General features: G+C 41.9%; 1 protein-coding gene across 1 annotated transcript in view; it reads right to left on the bottom strand.

The window, feature by feature from the left end:
• Window positions 1–18,979, bottom strand: part of DCDC1 (doublecortin domain containing 1) — a 441,595-nt gene that overhangs the window by 220,740 nt on the left and 201,876 nt on the right. Inside the window, exons 11-12 of the mRNA XM_032768514.2 lie at window positions 15,337–15,438; window positions 1,081–1,247 (exon numbers count right to left, since the gene is read on the bottom strand). Of these exons, the coding sequence (XP_032624405.2) occupies window positions 1,081–1,247; window positions 15,337–15,438 (269 nt within the window). The remainder of the gene's footprint in view (window positions 1–1,080; window positions 1,248–15,336; window positions 15,439–18,979) is intronic.

Genomic DNA, 18,979 nt, shown 5'->3' with positions numbered 1-18,979 from the left:
TAGTTACGATCAAAATAATTCTCTAGCTCTTGTATTTTTCACAGGCTAATGAACAAAACTGGATTACTAAACACCATATATTTAAAATTCTTTTTCAGCATTTTATTGCTGTATTGATTTGCAATTACCAACCATAATGATTGTTCAATTTTTCTGAACAAAAATGATCAAAAATCCTAAACTCAATTCTACCTGGTTATAGTTTAACCACAAGAAAGCATCAAATTATATTAACTTAATTGATAAAGTAATCTTCAATTGCTAATACAATACAATAATGAGCTTAGGGTCCTTGACAACCAGTTTTACACATGATCCCAGATGTGTCCTGTCAATATACATAATTTCACAATAATTCAACAAGATCTCAACAGGCTAGCACAGCAGTGAATAAATTTGTAGTGCAACCACTTTTTCCTCAGGAAATAAGATTTTTTCTCTAGGAATTAACAAATCTAAAAATTTAAGCACCCCTCAAACATCTCCAGAAATTACTAGGAGATAACACAACCAAAGTATATCCCTTTTAAAAAAACTTTGGTAGGCCAGTCTTTACAAGCTTTACCAATTTATCTTTCACTCTACCATCATTGGTGCTTAAGAGGTTAAGACTTTATTTGTGAAAACAGAGAGAGGTAGTGGGGAATCATGTTGTCTACTGCTTCATAAATCTTGCTTAAGATCCTTTTCAATTACCATCCATTTCTCCTTTAAAAAGGGACAAAAAAATAGAGGAGTGGAAACAGGTCAGGGCAGTCTGTGACAATGACAGTGTGATGGGCTTGGACCCCCTGTGGTGTTTCCATCTGCTATCATTAAGGTGACTATTCAGACATGAAAAAATCCCTCTTGCTGTGCTGACAGGCAGACATCAAGAACTATGACAAGGCATTAAGATAGAAAGTCAGAGACAGAGATGTCATATTCCACAAACAATACTGCCTCAAACAAGACCTCTGAAATTTTCTTGAAATTTAAAATAAAAATAAAAAGAGTTTCACCTGGAGGTTATCAAACTTCCTCTTCGTTTGACAACAAAAAGATTGCTGACTGTCACACAGATAAACACTTAGCTCTTACCTGTAATCTTTACCACAAGAAACCCAAATTTTTTGCTCATTCTTCAGTATAAGTGGGTTTTTAATTTCTTGTCCTTTCTCATCAAAAAGCCGGGCAGGAATAAGATTGAGGCCTGTTGGTTTGAAGTCTGCTGAATATTGTAGTTTTTCATGAATCACATGCAGCAGCTGGCAAAGACAAAGCAAACAAAAAAAAAAAAAAACTAAAAATGTAAACATCTGTAATAAATTGTTTGTACCCCATAACAAATGAAGTCCAAACAAATGATAATTAAATTCATATAGAATGTTAAAGGAAGTGTGAAATGACTGCAATGTTTATCTCAGTGTAAAATAACAAAATGAGCACAGGCTTTTAACCGGCAGGGGGTGCAACAGGATTATGATTGAGCTCTGACCCTTTGGCACAGAAACTGAAAGCAGATGTGACTTTTGTACAGAACAAGCATTTAGCTTCTACATACTATAACAGCTCTCTTTATAAAGGTTATGTTTTTCCTGCCCACATCTGGAGCTACATTTTGCTCATCTTTTTACTAAGCTTGTTCAAGTTTTACGACTGCTCTCCACCCTCTTGCCAAACCATAAGTGATCAATAGCTAAACAATAATATTGCAAGCCTCATTTAACAATTTCTATACTGTGTCTGTTAACTTGCCCCTGCCAGAATAGCCATAATTAGCACCTCTGTGAATATAAGATTTTTATGTATTGCATTGTTTCTTTTTCAGAAGTTGGTTCTCATCTCCATTTCTGAACTTTATTTGATTTTACATGACTGCACTTCAGTCTTCACTTCTGCTGTGTAGTCAGGGCCTTTCCAAATTGCCATACCTTCAAGCTCAGTTCTGCGGCAAACATTACTGGACTGTAAATTCTATGGGCAATTTGCCATTTCATGGCACAGTGCTGGTTCCCCATAATATTGGAGTCACTTCATTCCACTCCCTCTCCCTTTTATCACTCTGCCTACAGAAAAGCACTTACCCTGCATAGACACTCACATTCTGTGTTCCTTACCAGCTCCTGCCATTAAACACAACATAGAATTGCTCCTTTACCATCTATTGGAGACACTAAAGATGCATGCTCATTATGGAGGCAGACAGGGGAAGCCAGAGCATGAGATAAAAGTTCTCAGTAACTGCTTATTCTTAATGCCAAATTATGCATTTAAGCACTTTTTAACTTGTTTTTTTTAATATAAGTGACTTGTAGCTGAATTATTGACCTGTCTGCCAGTTATCCTTAGGTACACATGAAATAAGCATCCAAAGATTGATTCTTATTTACACTGAATCTCCTTTTACACAGCTCTGGCACTGTAAAGAGGTCTTAATGTGGGAATAAATTATATTTACGCTTAATTTAAGGCCTCTCTACACTGCCAGAGGAACGTAATGGATTTTTAGAGTTAATGAGAATAAGGTCTTTAAAGTTTATTATATTTAACTTCTGTCTGCTGTTTTAACATAAAAGTTTAAAGTTTATTCACAGAATTACAGAAAGTGCAGTCTCCTCTGCAAAAACTCATAGGATTCATGAACTGGATGCAGTAGGGGCATTGAAGGCCTGGTCTACACTACACGTTTAAACCGAATTTAGCAGCATTAAACTGATTTAACCCTGCACCCGTCCACACAATGAGGCCCTTTATATCAACATAAAGGGCTCTTTAAACCGGTTTCTGTACTCCTCCTCGACGAGAGGAGTAGCGCTGAAATCAGTATTGCTCTGTCGTTGGATAGGTTCCGATGGGCTGGCTCGCCAGATTGTTACGGTGGTTGGTCAACTTCACGAGTGGCGGTGTGTCACTAGGTGCGACCGATTGCTGTATCTACTTGGATCATTCTTCAATGCTTGCCATGCTTAACACGAGAAAGCCGTGGCGCAGACTTTTGAATTTCAATTACTCCCCTGTTTGGGCGCCACACTGCTGGGAGCTTGCTGACCCTCACGCACAGGTGTTGTAGCTCGTGCTCGCAGCTCGCAAAATGTTCAATAACGAAGCTCCGAGCATCGGACCTGTAGGATGTATGAGTGCGCTGATATGGGGAGACAATATCGGATGTTGCTGCGAGCTCCGGTTACAGAAGACAAAATGCCAAAGCAGTTGAAAAAAATCTCCGGCGTGTGATACAGAGTCACGCACGTCGTTCTGTTGTGCAGCATATGGAAGCCAACGAATCAGACTGGGCGGTCTGGCCAGAAGGGATGGTGTACCTGAGGACTCGCTATCCCACCGTCCCATGCAGCATCTCCGAAGCATTTGCTTTCTTGGCTTGCGACTCCCGAATGCCTGTCCGGGTCAAACACATTGTCTGGGTCGTCTACTCGGTATACTCTTGTCCATTCTACCCCCCTCTCCCTCCCTGCAAGAAACGGGAAAAAATCACTTTATTGACTTTTTTCCAATGTCACCGTGTATTTACTGCTGCCTGTGGTAGCGAACGGCTGGCTGCAGCCGCATACAACAGTATTCCTCTCCCCCCCTTCCCTGGTGCAGGCGGTCACGTGCAGAAGACTGGGTAGCGCGTCCTTGTCGTCATCCTGTGGTGCTCGGCTTGCGCTCGGTGAGGTCGGCCAGGGTAGCCTGGATTAAAACATAGGATATTCTTCGACCCTGATGCTCCTCACTTATCCCGGGCGGACTCCGATGTACATAACAGATGGTAACCGGTCTTCATCATAGAATGGGGGTTGAGCCCTCCATCAGCCTGCCCCCTTTCATGTCGAAAGAAAGATTCGATTACTGCCTGGACTATCATAGCAGTCTGACACTGCCTCCCCTTCTTTTATCTCACTAAAAAGTCCAGTGTTTCTCTATTCCTGCATCTTTATTCTTCTACACAAATAAGTGGACACTGCAATGGTTATCCAGAGGGTTGGCGGGAGGACGGGAAGCAACTGTGGGGGTGTTGCAGGCGGCACCCCTGGAATGGCATGCGAGTTCATCTTTCTGTGGGATCTGACATGGTGAGCGCTGTTGTTCCCATAAAAGGTCACTCGGTTTCTCTATTACGATTGCCGCAATTCTAGGAGGACCTGACTCTATTTTTATGATACAACATAAAGGAGGGAATGATCCGGGGAGTCATTCCCATTTTTGTCTTTGCGCCCCCAGCCGACCTCAGGGAAGGCCAGCTAGGAGCACCCATGACAGCAGCAGACAGTACAGAATGATTGATAACCGTCATCTCATCGCCAATTTACAATGGCACGGTGGATGGTACAGAACAACTGATAATCATCTCTGCTATCTTGCAAAGGCAAACGAATGCTGCTGTGTAGCACTGCAGTACCGCCTCTGTCAGCAGCATCCAGTACACATATGGTGACAGTGACAAAAGGCAGAACGGGCTCCATGGTTGCCATGCTATGGCGTATGCCAGGGCAATCCAGGGAAAAAAGACGCGAAATGATTGTCTGTCATTGCTTTCACTGAGGAAGGAATGAGTGACGACATTTACCCAGAATCACCCGTGACACTGTTTTTGCACCATCATGCATTAGGATCTCAACCCAGAATTCCAATGGCAGGGGAGACTGCGGGAACTATGGGATAGCTACAAGATAGCTACCCACAGTGCAATGCTCCAGAAATCGACGCTAGCCTCAGTACACGGACGCACACCACCGAATTATTGTGCTCTGTGTGGCCGCGTGCACTCGACTTTATACAATCTGTTTTACAAAACCCGTTTATGTAAAATCGGAATAATCCTGTAGTGTAGACGTACCCGAAGTCTACAGCCTTTAAGCCAGCCATTTTTCTAAGAGAAGATGCTGCTTTATTTAAGAGCAATTTGGAGTGGTCTGTGGTTGTGCTGGAGATGTGAACATTGAGTACAGATAATTTAACATGACAAAATGCTTAGACATTGGCATGGACACTTTGCCTTAAGTAAATACAAAGCCTGTGTGTACAGATACTGCAAATCTCCTAGCACAGAAATAAATTGCAGTGTAGACAGCGAGGCGCTGCTTACACAAGAAGAGTAAAGACAGACTCCTCCACACAGGAGGCAGGATAAATGAGATGAGGGAAGCCACATGATGCGTAAAACTTGGAAACATACCCTCTCGCCATGCAACTTTGTGCTCTGGGCACATGCCTGAACTACCACTGTGTTATAGGGAGATCACATTGGACCCTTTTTAATGCAGCAACTGCACTGGAACCCACCAAAGTTAATACAAATGTTATTTAACCCCCCAAATTGGAATTTCAGGGATGCAGGATGGAAGGTGAAAAAAAACCCCTCATACAGTAGTTTGCCAATTTTGCATGGGAAAAATCCTTTTCAGATTCCAAACAAAATTCAGGGATCAGCCTAGTTCCCAACATTATAAGTTATCAAGCTCCCTAGATAAGGAAAGGGTGAAGGGAATGGGTTTGGAACAGAGTCCAAAATGGTTTCTCGACAGCAGCAACAAACAGAATCCCCTCCTTCCCACCACCAGGCAAGACACAATCAGATGACCCATCACGGTCTACTGGCCAATGGCAGCAGAAGTGGGCAGAACTGTCTCCATTACCTGGATACCATGTGACAGAGAGAGAAGGTGGTGGGACTAAGAGAGGGTGGAGGGAAACAAGAAAGAAGTGGCACCTTTCCCCTCATCTATACACATGCTGCAGGCTATCAGGAGCGGGAGGAATGGAGGTGAAAGTAGGTGGGTACGGTCAGGTACAGTGTACTGGCAAGAGCTGGTATGCTGTGGCGGCCCGGCCTGGCTTCCCCAGGCTGGAGATTTAAAGGGCCTGTGGCTTCCTACAGCGGCCAGAGGCCAGAACCCTTTAAATCACCTCCTAAGCCCCACTGCCAGGGCCCTGGGATAGCAGCAGCAGGGCTCCAGCAGTGATTTAAAGGGCCCGAGGCTGCAGTGGGGTTCAGGGGCACTTTAAAGGGTCCGGGACTCCCTGCAGCGATTGAAGCCCCGAGCCCTTTAAATCACAGCCTGAGCCCAGCTGCTGGAGCCCCGGGATAGTAGCAGCAGGGCTCTGCCGGCTATTTAAAGGTCCCAGAGCTCTGCTGCAGTAGCAGCGGCCAGAGCCCCTGGGGCTCTGCAGGTGGTAGCTCCAGGGGTGATTTAAAGGCCCTGGGGCTCTTAGCCACAGCCCCGGGGCCTTTAAATCTTGATTTAAAGGCTTCACCTCTTCCAGCTGAGGTCACACCTCTTCCGATTTAGGCCATGCCCCTGCTCAGGACTCTGGCGTACCAGTAAGTCTTTTAACTTACTTTCACCTCTAGGGAGGAAGAACTAGGGGATCATGTGTAGTACCGCTTAATCTGTTCATGATTGAGCCTTCCCCCTCCCTGCCCACCTGGTGAGGGCAGAGAAGAGTGTCCTCATTGTCCTGGGCCCATCAAAGACACACCCTGGCTAGTGAGTGACAATGGTTATTATAGTACACTTGGTTTTGTTACAGTAGTACTATATATATATATATATAATGCAGATCATTTTGATGTTCACATTTATCTATTTCAATTGTAAACCCACATTTTTCTGATATAATGCAAAAATCCTACAGTGTTCCTATACTACAGTATTGGTAATATTAATATAAAACAAAGTAGATTGTTTAATTTCTAAAAGAGTTAAATTACATCTCCCTAACTGCAGGCATAGAATCTTGATCACTTGGTGGTTCCTATGGATCACTATCCTCAGAAAAATAAGTGTGACATGAAGGGAAATGTATGGTTAAAGGGACTGTTAATGGGATATTGCATTTTAATATCTAGTCCAAAAACTTGTTTAACTATTTGTTTCCATTCAATCATTTGCTTTCAGTCCAAATGGATAGCAACAAAAAAACTATTACAAATTTTACCAATTTATCACGAAAGTGTTTTAAAAGAATTGACTGAGGTGTTCTCAAACATTGATATTGATTTTTAACAAATCTTAGAATGCTGGGAAAATACCAGGGGACTGGTAATAAATCTAATGTGCTAATAATTTTATAAGAGTAAATGGGATGATTAGGGTAACTATAAGGAAGTTAGCGTGACACTGGATCCTGGGAAGAATCATGGAAAGACTGATATGAGATACTAACAGTGAAGAATTAAAGAATGGGAGCATAATTGATGTCAATCGACATGGCTCCATAGTTAGGTTGACAAGTTTACCTTCCCTGGGCTGAACCTGGAATCACAGGAAATCCTAAGTCTCAGTGATGCTGGAAAAGGAAGGAGGGCTTGAGTGCATGGCAAGAAGCTGCCCAAGGCGCCTCAGCAAAAGCTGATGGATGGATGGAAGGACTAGCATGTGCATGTACACACACATACGCACACACACAGAGAAAGAATGGTGAGGAATCTGGCCAAAAAGCCAAGCAGAAACACCTATGCAAGGAGCCTGGATAACAAAATGGAGGAACTAGAACTAGAACTACTGGTGCAGGAAGTGAAACCAGATATTATAGGGGTAAAAGAAACATGGTGGAATAGTAGTCATGACTGGAGTATAGGTACTGAATGTTATTTGCTGTTCAGGAAAGAGAGAAAAAACGCTAAAGGTGGTGCAGTAGAATGTATAGTAATGATGAGGTAGACTATAAAGAAATTAGAAGTGAAGACATGGATTAAAACAGAATCTATTTAGGTCAAAATCACTTTGGGGAAGAAAGCTACCGAAGGTTCCCCTGGGATAGTGATTGGGGTGTGCTACAGACCCCCAGGATCTAGTTTGAATATGGACAGAGAGCTCTTTCATGTTTTTAATGAAATAAATACTACTGAGAATTGTGCAATTATAGGAAACCTTAAATTTCCAGATATACATTGGAGGACAAGTGCTACTAATAGTAGGGCCCAGATTTTCTTGGATGTGATAGCTGACAGATTTCTTCACCAAACAGTCACCCACCCAACAAGAGTTGATGCCACCTTAGATTTGGTATTGGTGAGTAGTGAAGATCTCATAGAAGAACTGGTCTGTAGGGGACAACCCTGGGTCGAGTGATCAGAACTAATTCAGTTTAAACTAAATGGAAGGATAAACAACAATAGATCTTCAACTAGGGTCCTGCAGGCGGTATCTGAAGTCTGCATTCCAAGCAGGGGACAGAATTCATAGGGGAGGGTTGCAGATCAAGCTGAATGAGCAAGCATCTCAAGGTCATTAAGAGAAAGCAGAAATCTTACAAAGAATAGAAGATGGGACAGATTATGAAGGAGAGCTACCTCTTGGAGGTCAGAAAGTGAAGGAGAAAAGTGAGAACTGCCAAAAGCCAAGCAGAGTTGGACCTAGCAAAGGGAATTAAAACTAATATTAAAAAAGTTCTATAGCCATATAAATAAATAATAAAAAAAACAAGGAAAGACATTTGGAAACTGCCTGCAATGGCATGAAGCTGATCTGTAACTGCTAGTAGTAGCTGGGTCTTGCCAGAATGTGCAGGATCCAACCGACCACCATATTTGGGGTCAGGAAGGAATTTTCCCATGGATCAGATTGGCAGAGACCCTGTGGGGTTTTTTGCCTTTCTTTGCAGCATGGGGCACAGGACATTTGCAGGTTTAAACTAGAGTGAATGGTGAATTCTCTGTAACCCAGGGTTTCTCAAACAGGGGTCACCGCTTGTATAGGGAAAGCCCCTGGCAGGCTGGGCTGGTGTGTTTACCTGCCCTTTCCACAGGTCCAGCCGATCGCGGCTCCCACTGGCCACAGATTGCTGCTCATACAGCTAGTAAGTCCCTCAGCCCATACCACTTCCAGCAGCTAACATTGGCCTGGAGCAGTGATCTGCAGCCAGTGGGAGCCGCAATCGGCCGGACCTGCGGACAGGGCAGGTAAATAAACCAGCCTGGCCTGCCAGGGGCTCTCTCTACAAAAGTGGAGATCCCTGTTTGAGAAATCCTGCTGTAACCTGAAGTCTTTAAATCATGATTTGAGGACATCAGTAACTCTGCCAGAGGTTATGAGTCTATTACAGGAGTAGGTGGGCGAGGTTCTGTGGCCTGCAATGTGCAGGAGGTCGGACAAGATGATCATGATGGTCCCTTCTGGTCTCCAAGTCTATGATTCTATGAGTCTATGATGCATGCAGGACAGTGTTTTTTCCCAGCCAAAGACAGGAGTTAGCTGGGCTGAGGAGAACTTACAAAAGCCAACAAGGAAAGTTGAAGGTGTAAGAAAGACCCAGGGGTAGAAGCCTTTTTTTTTTACCCTTTATTCTACATGCTTTGTATCTTTGGGGGAAGGAATAAAAATTCAATAAATAATGCTTTGTTTTGAAGACACTGTTTTCCAATCACTTTAATAAATTTGCTCAGTCCAGGTACCAGCTGAAGCTGAGCCTGTGGCATTAATATGGTTGGGAAACCAGAGTGACTGGATCATGTCATACTGCCCAATGTGAAGTGCAGGAAGCTAAGCATATCCTGTAAGGGGTGCAATCCAGAAGGACTAAAAGGAGGGTAAGTTGCAGATCACTCTGTATCCATTACAGGGTGTTTCTAATAGGGTCCTGCAGCGATCTATTATTAGCCCATTGTTACTCAATATTTTTAGCAATTATTTGGAAGAAAATAAAAAATCATTGCTGATAAAAATTTGCCAGTGACACAAATATTGGTGGAGCAGTAAATAAAGATAGTGACAAGTCAGTTTACCGAGCAATCTGGATGATTTCGGAACCTGAGCTCATTTCAAAAGTATGTGTGTTTTAATACATACATCCAGGGGTGAAAGTTGACTGGTATGGGCCAGTATGGTGTACCGGTAAGAAGCCTGTACCAGCCCCTATGCAGCCAGTGCATTAACGCTGCTGCCCCTTTTGCCCCACCCCACCCCATTGGCAGCCGTGCCAGTAGGGTCCTTACTGGCAGAGCCGCCAATGGGGGATGGACAAAAGGGGCAGTTGCCCCAGGGCCAGCGATTTAAAAGGGCCCAGGGCTCCAGTCCGCCGCTGCCACTAGCGCAACAGTGGCCAGAGCCCCATGCCCTTTTAAATCACCACCGGCGCCCCAGACGACATGGGCCAGGTAGTGTGGATGGGCTGGCTGGAGGAGGTTGACCCCCCCAAGCTCCGCCCCTTTTGCCGAGGCCCAGAGCTGGGCCCCCGTACCAGTAAGTGTTTAATATTACTTTCACCCCTGCATACATCTATGAACAAAGAATACAGGCCATAGTAACAGGATGGAGGATTGTACTCAATAAAGCAGTGACTCTGAAAAAGAGTCATCCTGGATAATCAGCTGCACATGAGCTCATAATGGGATGATCTGGTTCAGAGCTAATGTGATCCTTGAAAACAGAAACAGGAATATCAAAGAACAGAGAGGTGACAGTATCTATGTATAAGGCACTAGTGAGACAATATTGTGTCCAGTTTTGGTGTCCACATTTCAAAAGGGGTTAAAAAAAGAGTTACAAGAATGATTCAAGGTTTGGAAAATATACTTATAGTGAGAGGCTAAAGGAGCTCTAATTAAATTGCTTAAGAAAAGATTAATACCTGATTTGATCACCATCTATAAATACTTACATGTGGAGATGATTTCTGATATTAAAGGGTTCTTTAATCTATCAGACATTCATACAACAAAGTGCAATGTTTGTAAGCTGAAATTAGACAAATTCAGACTAGAAATAAGGCACATTTTTAAGAGTGTGGGTAAATAACTAGTTAAACAACTTAGCTAATGATATGATGGATACTCTCACTTGAAGTCTTTAAATCAATGTCTTTCTAAAAGATATGCTGTAGCTCAGGGGTGGGCTAACTTTCTGGCCTGAGGGCCACATCTGGGAATAGAAAACGTACGGCAGGCCATGAATGCTCAGAAAATTGGGGTTGGAGTGCAGGAGGGGAAGTGGGCTCTGGTTGGGGGTGTAGCTTCGGGGTGGGGCCAGAAACGAGGACTTCAGAATGCGGAAGGGAGCTCTGAGCTGGGGCGGGGGACTAGGGTGCAGGAGGGGGGTGAGGGCTCCGGCTGGAGTGCGCTCTCTGGGGTGGGGCTGAAGACGAGGAGTTTGGGGTGTAGGAGGGTGCTCTGGGCTGGGATTGAGGGGTTCAGAGAGCAGGAGGGGGATCAGAGCTGGGGAAGGGGGTTGGAGTGTGGGAAGGGGTGCAGGCTCCGGCTGGGGTTGCGGGTTCTGGGGTGAGGATGAGGGGTTTGGGGTGCAGGAGGGTGCTCTGGCTGGGAGGGGGATCAGGGATGAGAAAGAAGGTTGGGGCATGGGGAGAGGCTCAAGAGTGCAGGCTCCGGACAGCACTTACCTCAAGCGGCTCCCAGAAACAGCAGCATGTCCCTTCTCTGGCTCCTATGAGGAGGTGCAGCCAGACAGCTCTGCACACTGCTCCATCCACAGGAACTCACTGGAGTTCACCCTAACTCACTGGAGTGCTGGAGCGGGGCCATGCTGCGGCTTCTGGGAGCCATGTGAAGCAGCCCTGGACCCTGCGCCCCAGTTGGAGCGTGGAGGGGGGCCATGCTGGCTTTGGAGAGCCACATGGAGCAGCACTCGACTCTGCTCCCTGGCTAGAGTGCCGGAGGGGGGCCATGCCACAGCTTCCCAGAGCCGTGTGGAGCGGCCACCAACCTTGCTCCTTGGCTGGAGCACCAGAGCCGGGCAAGCTCCAGATCCCACTGCCCAGCAGTAGCTCGAGGGCTGACTTAAAACTGTTGGTGGGCTAGATCAGGTCCATGGGCCGTAGTTTGCCCACCCCTGCTGTAGCTCAACCAGAAGTTATGGGCTTGAAGTAAGAATTACTGGGTGAAATTCTATTACTTGTGTTATGCAGCTCAGACTGTATTATCATGATGGTCCTTTCTGTCCTTAAAATCTATGAATTTTTAACAACTGATGATGATGCTTGAAGTGAATCTCAGTTAAATGAGTTGCTACTTTCAGTCCAGGTGCTATGAAAGGAGTATTCTAGTGATAAGACTACCATTATAACTTCACACTCAAGGCCCAGTGTCTGTCTTAGCAATGTTCACAGCCCTAGGGTAGCCAGGTCACTGGCTGCCACCAATATTATAACACTGTGTCATGCAGCATAGCTCTGAGCCCATCTAACAGATGCAATACTTCAATACTGTACTTAACACAGTGCTGTAAGCTAGCAAACTGTGTACACTAGGGTTCCCAATGTTGCTAACACTGACACAGCTGAACGAGTTTTAGCAGTAGTGGGAATTTTTTAAGAATTTTCCTAGTGAAGTCAGATCCCTGTTGGCAGCCTTAGCAAAGAGGTCAAGAAATATATGTGTATGTGCAGTGAATTTACCTCTCACCCACAAAATAGGACTGAAGAATTGTGGCAAGGCACTGCCAGTATCACATCTTGAATTTACTACAAATACATCTTCTCATAACAGACAAATCCTCTGTCTGGGACATGATTGTTCAATTACCATGCCCATAGCAAAGAAGCATCCATTTGTAGAATTCTTAGTGCCCCACATATTCCTCTCATATGACCCTGGGAACTACATCATGGCCAAATATCAGGAACTTCCAAGACATATAAGAACCCTAATCAATTAGAAAAATATTAAATTACGTACATGGATCAGAATAAACAAGATCAGAGGATTCTTCTGTTATAAGAAGACATTTATAGTAAGATCAAATTGGCTATTTTCACACAGAAGGAATCCTCTGGCGTGGGAACTGATAGTTGGAGATTACAGTGAGCAGTCTAACCATGAAGAACAGTGGGAGGAAAGAGCAGCATGAAATAAAAGAACAGTGAGGAATGGCAGTCTGGAGGACCTATTGATCAAATGCAGCATTTGAAGAAGAAGCCATATCCACTTTGTAGTGTTTGGTGAAAGAACATAGTAGCTGCACTGCAGATCTCCTCAAAAGATACTCTATTTGTTTTCCCCCAAGTGGTGCGTACAGATCATGTTGAGTGCACTCTGAGACTTGAAGGAGAAGATTTTCCAACCTTCTTGTAAGCTGCTAGAATGACCCATCTGGAGATGATCATATTTCACACTCTGAAGCACTTGCTTTTCCAGTTGTAGGAAACAAAGTATATGATCACCTAAAGGCATTCCTGACACTTCTTGTTTACAGAAAATTGATGTTTCTTCTGGATTCTGTTGGAAACTACTTGCCTTGGCAGAAGTTTGACAGACATATGAGTGTCCCTTATTCCTGAGAAATGAAGTTGAGGTGATGTTTATCACAGCTGCATCCAACACAGGTTTTCCTTAAATTCATTTTTGCCACCACCTCAGGGACCTCTGGACTGGGATGAGGTGCAAAGATTGGTGATTAAAGTCTCCATTATGATCCCACTTGAAGAGGATCAGGACTTGTAATGGTATCATATGTAGAAAGGCCCACTGGACTATAGATGCACTGGATACTACCAGGCCTAACTGGTGGAGTACTTCCCAAGCAGCAGTCTGTGGATTAGAGAGGTTAGGTTGTTCATTCTGAGGGCTGGTCTATACTACGGGGTAAAATCGATTTTAGATACGCAATTTCAGCTACGTGAATAACGTAGCTGAAGTCGAATATCTAAAATCGATTTACTCACCCGTCCTCACACGCGGGATCAATGTCCATGGCTCGCCATGTCGATTCTGGAACTCCGTTGGGGTGGTGGAGTTCCGGAATCGATATAAGCGCGCTCAGGAATCGATATATCCGTCTAATTAGACGCGATATCGATCCCCGAGCAATCGCTTTTAACGTGCTGATACAGCGCGTAGTCTAGGACGTGGCCTGAGAGCCTGATCTAAAGGGAGCAGAAGCAGCGGACTGGGGCTATGTCTCAATTCTCATATATATGTAGGAGAAGGCTGGAGGGCACCAAGAAGCCTACTAATGGCTGCTTTTGTAGCAATAGTGAACACAGTAACCCTCCAGTCAGTTATTAAATTAGATGATTCTCTGTTTGTGAACGATTATCACCTCCAGAACTACCAAGCAAATGTCTTTCACAAAAACTACATTCCCTTATAAATAACACAATTGAAAATACCTAAACCTATTGTTACTCTAGTCTCAAGGTCAATTTATGGTAATAATACCATCACTTAGAACTCACAGAGTGCTTAATATTGTCAAAGTGTTGTACAAACAACAGGACAAATACTTAGCTCCAAACAAAGCTCCATTGACTTCAATGGAACAATGTGAGTGTACACCATATCTAAGAATTTTTAAATCCCCTCATACCCTATGAGACAGATAAACTAACGTATAGTTGACATTATGCATGATCACAAACCATTACACTTTTTTTAGCATGGTAGAGATGACAAGCAACCGGAAATTTTTAAGTGCAGCTTGTGTAAATGCTACAAGTTATATTTTTTCTACATTATTAACATACTGCTATTACTTCATTTTATAAGGGATCACACATGTTGACAGTTACAGTATGTACCAAAAAACAACTGATTGAGAATAGACAAGCACAAGATTTAGTGATCATTTGTAGCTGAGAAAAATCATAAATGTATAAGATAGACAGATAGAAAAAATGACCGGGTTGCATTGCATTTAGAAATCCTAGTGAGACTTGGTGGGATTGTAAAATTATTGACATAATAGCACAGGTCATAGACATGGTGTATGAAAGCATTTGCAAGAGGGAACAAACTATTCCACAAAGGAGCCAAATGGAATGGAAGTTCTGAACTTGAACACACAACACAACAGGGTGTTAAATGGTCTTTCAGGTAGGACAGAGATTTTGCACATACTGGTTCTGCTAGAAACCACTTTGCTTGTGCAAGGAATAAACAAGGGTAATACTGCAAGAGATAAATCCACTGGTTCCTACTCAAGATCAGGCTGCTAATAAAAGTAGATAAACTCAGCATGTTTGGACTACTAATGATCTACAGGCTAGAACGCCAGTATAAACAGGCATCAGTAAGTAACCCATGTTTCCCTGTAAAGGTGATCAGATTTATGGATGTTGTCAATCTTCTTCGGAGAGCCCTTCCTTTGTGTAAATGTCATCATTATATCTCAGAATTCTGAGTTCAGACAGTAGTATATCATTAATGCAGGGAAATGTCTACAAATAAGCATAGGGAAAGTATAAATCTATGCTGCATAATAGTCTGGGTATACTGCTAAACCTCAGAGTCTAAGATATAGGGAGAAGATACTTAGGGTCTATAGCATTCTCAATACTCACCAACCAACCAAACCAACCAAAACTACAAGAGTCCAACTTTTCTGAACAAAAATTGAAATCTTTTCATTCTTAATATTTTTATTGCTTAATACTTTAGGATAAAAAGTGGTCTAAACTTACCCTCTCCATCATAACACTGGGTTGATTCCTACAGTTATTCTCCATCTCTTTTTTGTTGATATAAACTAGGATCTCCCCTGTGTCTTTGCCATTTTCATATACCTGAAAAATAAGTATTTACATTCAAGTTAATTGTGCTATAGAAACGAACACAGTATCGGTAGCCACAGATTCTGTCCCTAACACTCTGGGTTACATTACTGAGAACTTTTAGCATTTCTTTGAAGCTTCTTCTTCATTTTAATTAAAGGCCAGGAGGGATTGGGACAACATCAATGGCTGTCACCAAAGGCTGAAAAAGATAATATGATCACGTGAAAATTTAGTTCACATCTAGGCATTGTATTAATATTTGGGCCAGTGAGTTTGGGGAAAAATATCGGTTTTTCTTGCCTATACGTTGGAAGGCTGGTTAATAACTTTGAGTAAAATTTTCAAAAGTGTGTAAATGATAGGAGCCATAGTCTTATGGAAAATTAATTGGATTGAGGTTCCTAAATCACATAAGTTTGAAAATTTTACCCTTTCTCTTTCAAATATTAAACTCCACAGCAAATACATTTTATAGAAAGAATTTCCCAGGCTGGTGCTTTAGTATAAAAACTGGTGCAAAACACAGATAGTATGAAGTTCAGAGTTTTTTCTACACAAATTGTGTAAGACAAGTATTTTATGAACATTGAAATCCAAAGCATTTCAACTTGTCTTCTAAGAGAGGGTGCTCCCATAAATGGGGTCAATTCTGGCTGGTTTCTGGTAGCACTGGAGAGATAAGCCCAGAATATAAACAGATATTTAAATTTTCAGTGAGGAGAGTCACCTGACATTCTACTGCTGTCTTCCCACATTTTCAAGTGTTATGTATAGAATTTTAGGCATATTTACATTGGGCAAAGAACTGAGTATGGACAAAACGTTATATTTGATTCAGACATAGGTAAAATGCATGTCTAACAATCTGACAGTACAGAATTTGGCTGTGTTAGAACTACAACTAAGTGAATACTGCAAAAAACATTCTGCAAATATTCAAATGCTTGTTGTGTTTACACCCCCTTTGTACTTATTTTCTATGAATATCTGAGCAAATGAGTTTATTGACAGAAATGTTTATAAAGAGAGCACATTTTAAATGAATCTTAGAAAATGTTAAAATCGTATTCCAGAGTTCATGTAACAGAAATGTGATTTACCATTGCGTACACTCGTCCAGTCAGGGTATGGTATAATGTATTACCTGCATGTCCAGTCAAAACTAACAGTTTTGTGCACAACCTACAGACCATCAATTACTTGCAGAAATTATTTTTCAAATAAATTTTAAGAATAAAAAATAAGAGAATGGTAAGTAACTTGCAAACTATTCTGTTTCACTGTGTTGAAGTTTGTTCACTATCTAAGGTAAATGCAGCTAAATATATAATACAGCTTTACAGTATACAGTGGAATGCACACCTGTCCCTGAACAAATGCCATTGTGTTTTATGTTTAACAAGATAAAAAACAGACAATTCCTCCAGGATGGATCCACTCAAGCAGAATGCCATACAACTTCTGACTGCTGGAGATACGCAAAAGGACACTCCATTCTTGGAGCAAGAGAAAAACAGGAGAAGGAAACTGTATGCATAATATAAGGTATTTCCTTTTGTCAAAAGACCCCTTCTGTGTTCTTAGAATGTCTATGACAACACAGCAGTCATTTAACTTTGCCTCTAATCTGATACACCCAGAAACAAAGGTAGAAAATAGTGGAAACTATTGTATTGGAATAATATTATAACTCTAGTTTACAGGGACATTATTTTGTAATCTAATTACAGAGGATTGAGGGTTATTTGGTGAGGGTTATTGTGTTTCATAAAATGTATTGCTATAGGTTCCATGCAGCTAGAGGCCTGTCTAGGACTGAACAGAAAGGAAAAGAGAATGACAAACTCAAAAGATAAAAATATATTTGATTATTTTGGTTGATTTCATGTTGATTATTTTCCTCTATGATACTGATAGCCTTTTATCACTGCAATGCTGTCTCCTTCTCTCTCTCTTTAAACTGGTGCCAAAAGGGTAAATAGAGCATTTCAAATGTCTATATTCTGTGAGAACAGTGGGAGCGATTTTATTTTACATCACATTACAAATTATAGTTACCACCCTGTCACTACAGTTCCTCTCTTATAAATATGTTATACTTCCCTAAAGTCACATACGTCCAAACCAATCTAATACTACTATACTGTATCCTAGGTTGGAACGAAGTTCTCAGTCACACAGAAAGTAGTAAAATAAAATGGAGTTAATGATGTAAGCAATTATAAAAGTGAAATAATAAAAAAATAAAAAGTTAATGGCCATATCCACTTCATTATATACTGCAGTCTATTATCTGTGGCTTTTGGTAAGTTGAGGAATAGGAGGAATACGCTATAGATCTTCCTTTGTCTGACATTGTTAGAGTATCTGGAGATGCTAGACACCATGGAATAAAGTATCCCTAAAGAATAGCATGATGTTAGTGCCAGCTGCCAACCTGAGAGAAATCAGTGATGCTATTGAACAACATATAAGGCCCATATTAGTTCCCACCACCACTACTAAACAAACCGTTAAAAGTTCTGTTAAATTTCTCAGTAGGTGTTACGCTAAGGCACTGAGCAATACCTATTTCTATATTAGAGCCAAAACAATTTCCCACTAAGGTGCAGAGAAGCGTAGAGAGATATAATAACTCAAAGATGGAGGGAATGAAAATGAAAGGGCTGAACCTGTGGTTTACTGTCCCTTTGTATAAGAAAAAACAGGACCTCCTTTAAAAAAAATCCTGGCTGCTTAAGGCTATTTAGGAAATTTAAAACAACACATTCTAGAGCCAGATATGACCATATTTCACTACTACATCAATCCACATGCTGAACACTTGCTTAACAGTGTTTATTTTGAGCTAATAAGAGGAGCCCGTTAGCAACACAGAAAACAAACTTTTCTGCCTTCTCATAGCTCTCCATCTTCTTCCCATATCTCTGTATTTTTCCTTTCATCTGACAGCATTGGGAATGAATGTCAATTAGATAAAATTTAGTCCATTTCTAGCCAGTCACTTTTTATGTAATTCATTCAGGTCTTAAATTTATTCAGGTAATGTTTTTGTTAGCTACTTTCAACGTTGTTTGGTATCCATATGTGCAAAAGAAAACAGGCATTTCAACAGACAGCTATTCCTCTATAGGACATCAGTTCAGAAAAGTATTACAGCCCATGCTTAAATACATCCCTTTTCTAAACAGAATTTAAGCATATGTTTAACATTAAGAATGTGCTTTAGTCCACTGATTCTAATGGAACTTCAGCAAATGTTTAAAGTGAAGCTCATGCTTAAGTGCCCTCCTGCACAGGGATATTTTACTGAACTGGGGCCTATATATAAATCACAAAGAAAGCTTGAAAGCTATAAAAAGCTAGTCAGCTACTCTGAGATTCAGATTAAGTTGAAGTTTTAGACGCTGTTACAAAAAAACCCCATAACAAACACAAATGAAGCCGTTTCATCTAGATGTCGCAAACCAACATGGAAGCTTCAAATACTAGGAAACTGCCACATAAAGCCACTGACACTTCATGATCATCATTCAGGTTTTAATTCCTT

The sequence above is a fragment of the Chelonoidis abingdonii genome, chromosome 4 (assembly GCF_003597395.2).
Source record: "Chelonoidis abingdonii isolate Lonesome George chromosome 4, CheloAbing_2.0, whole genome shotgun sequence".
Lineage (NCBI taxonomy): Eukaryota > Metazoa > Chordata > Testudines > Testudinidae > Chelonoidis > Chelonoidis abingdonii.
The sequence above is the reverse complement of the archived record's forward strand: the minus strand, read 5'-3'. Positions and strand labels throughout refer to the sequence as shown.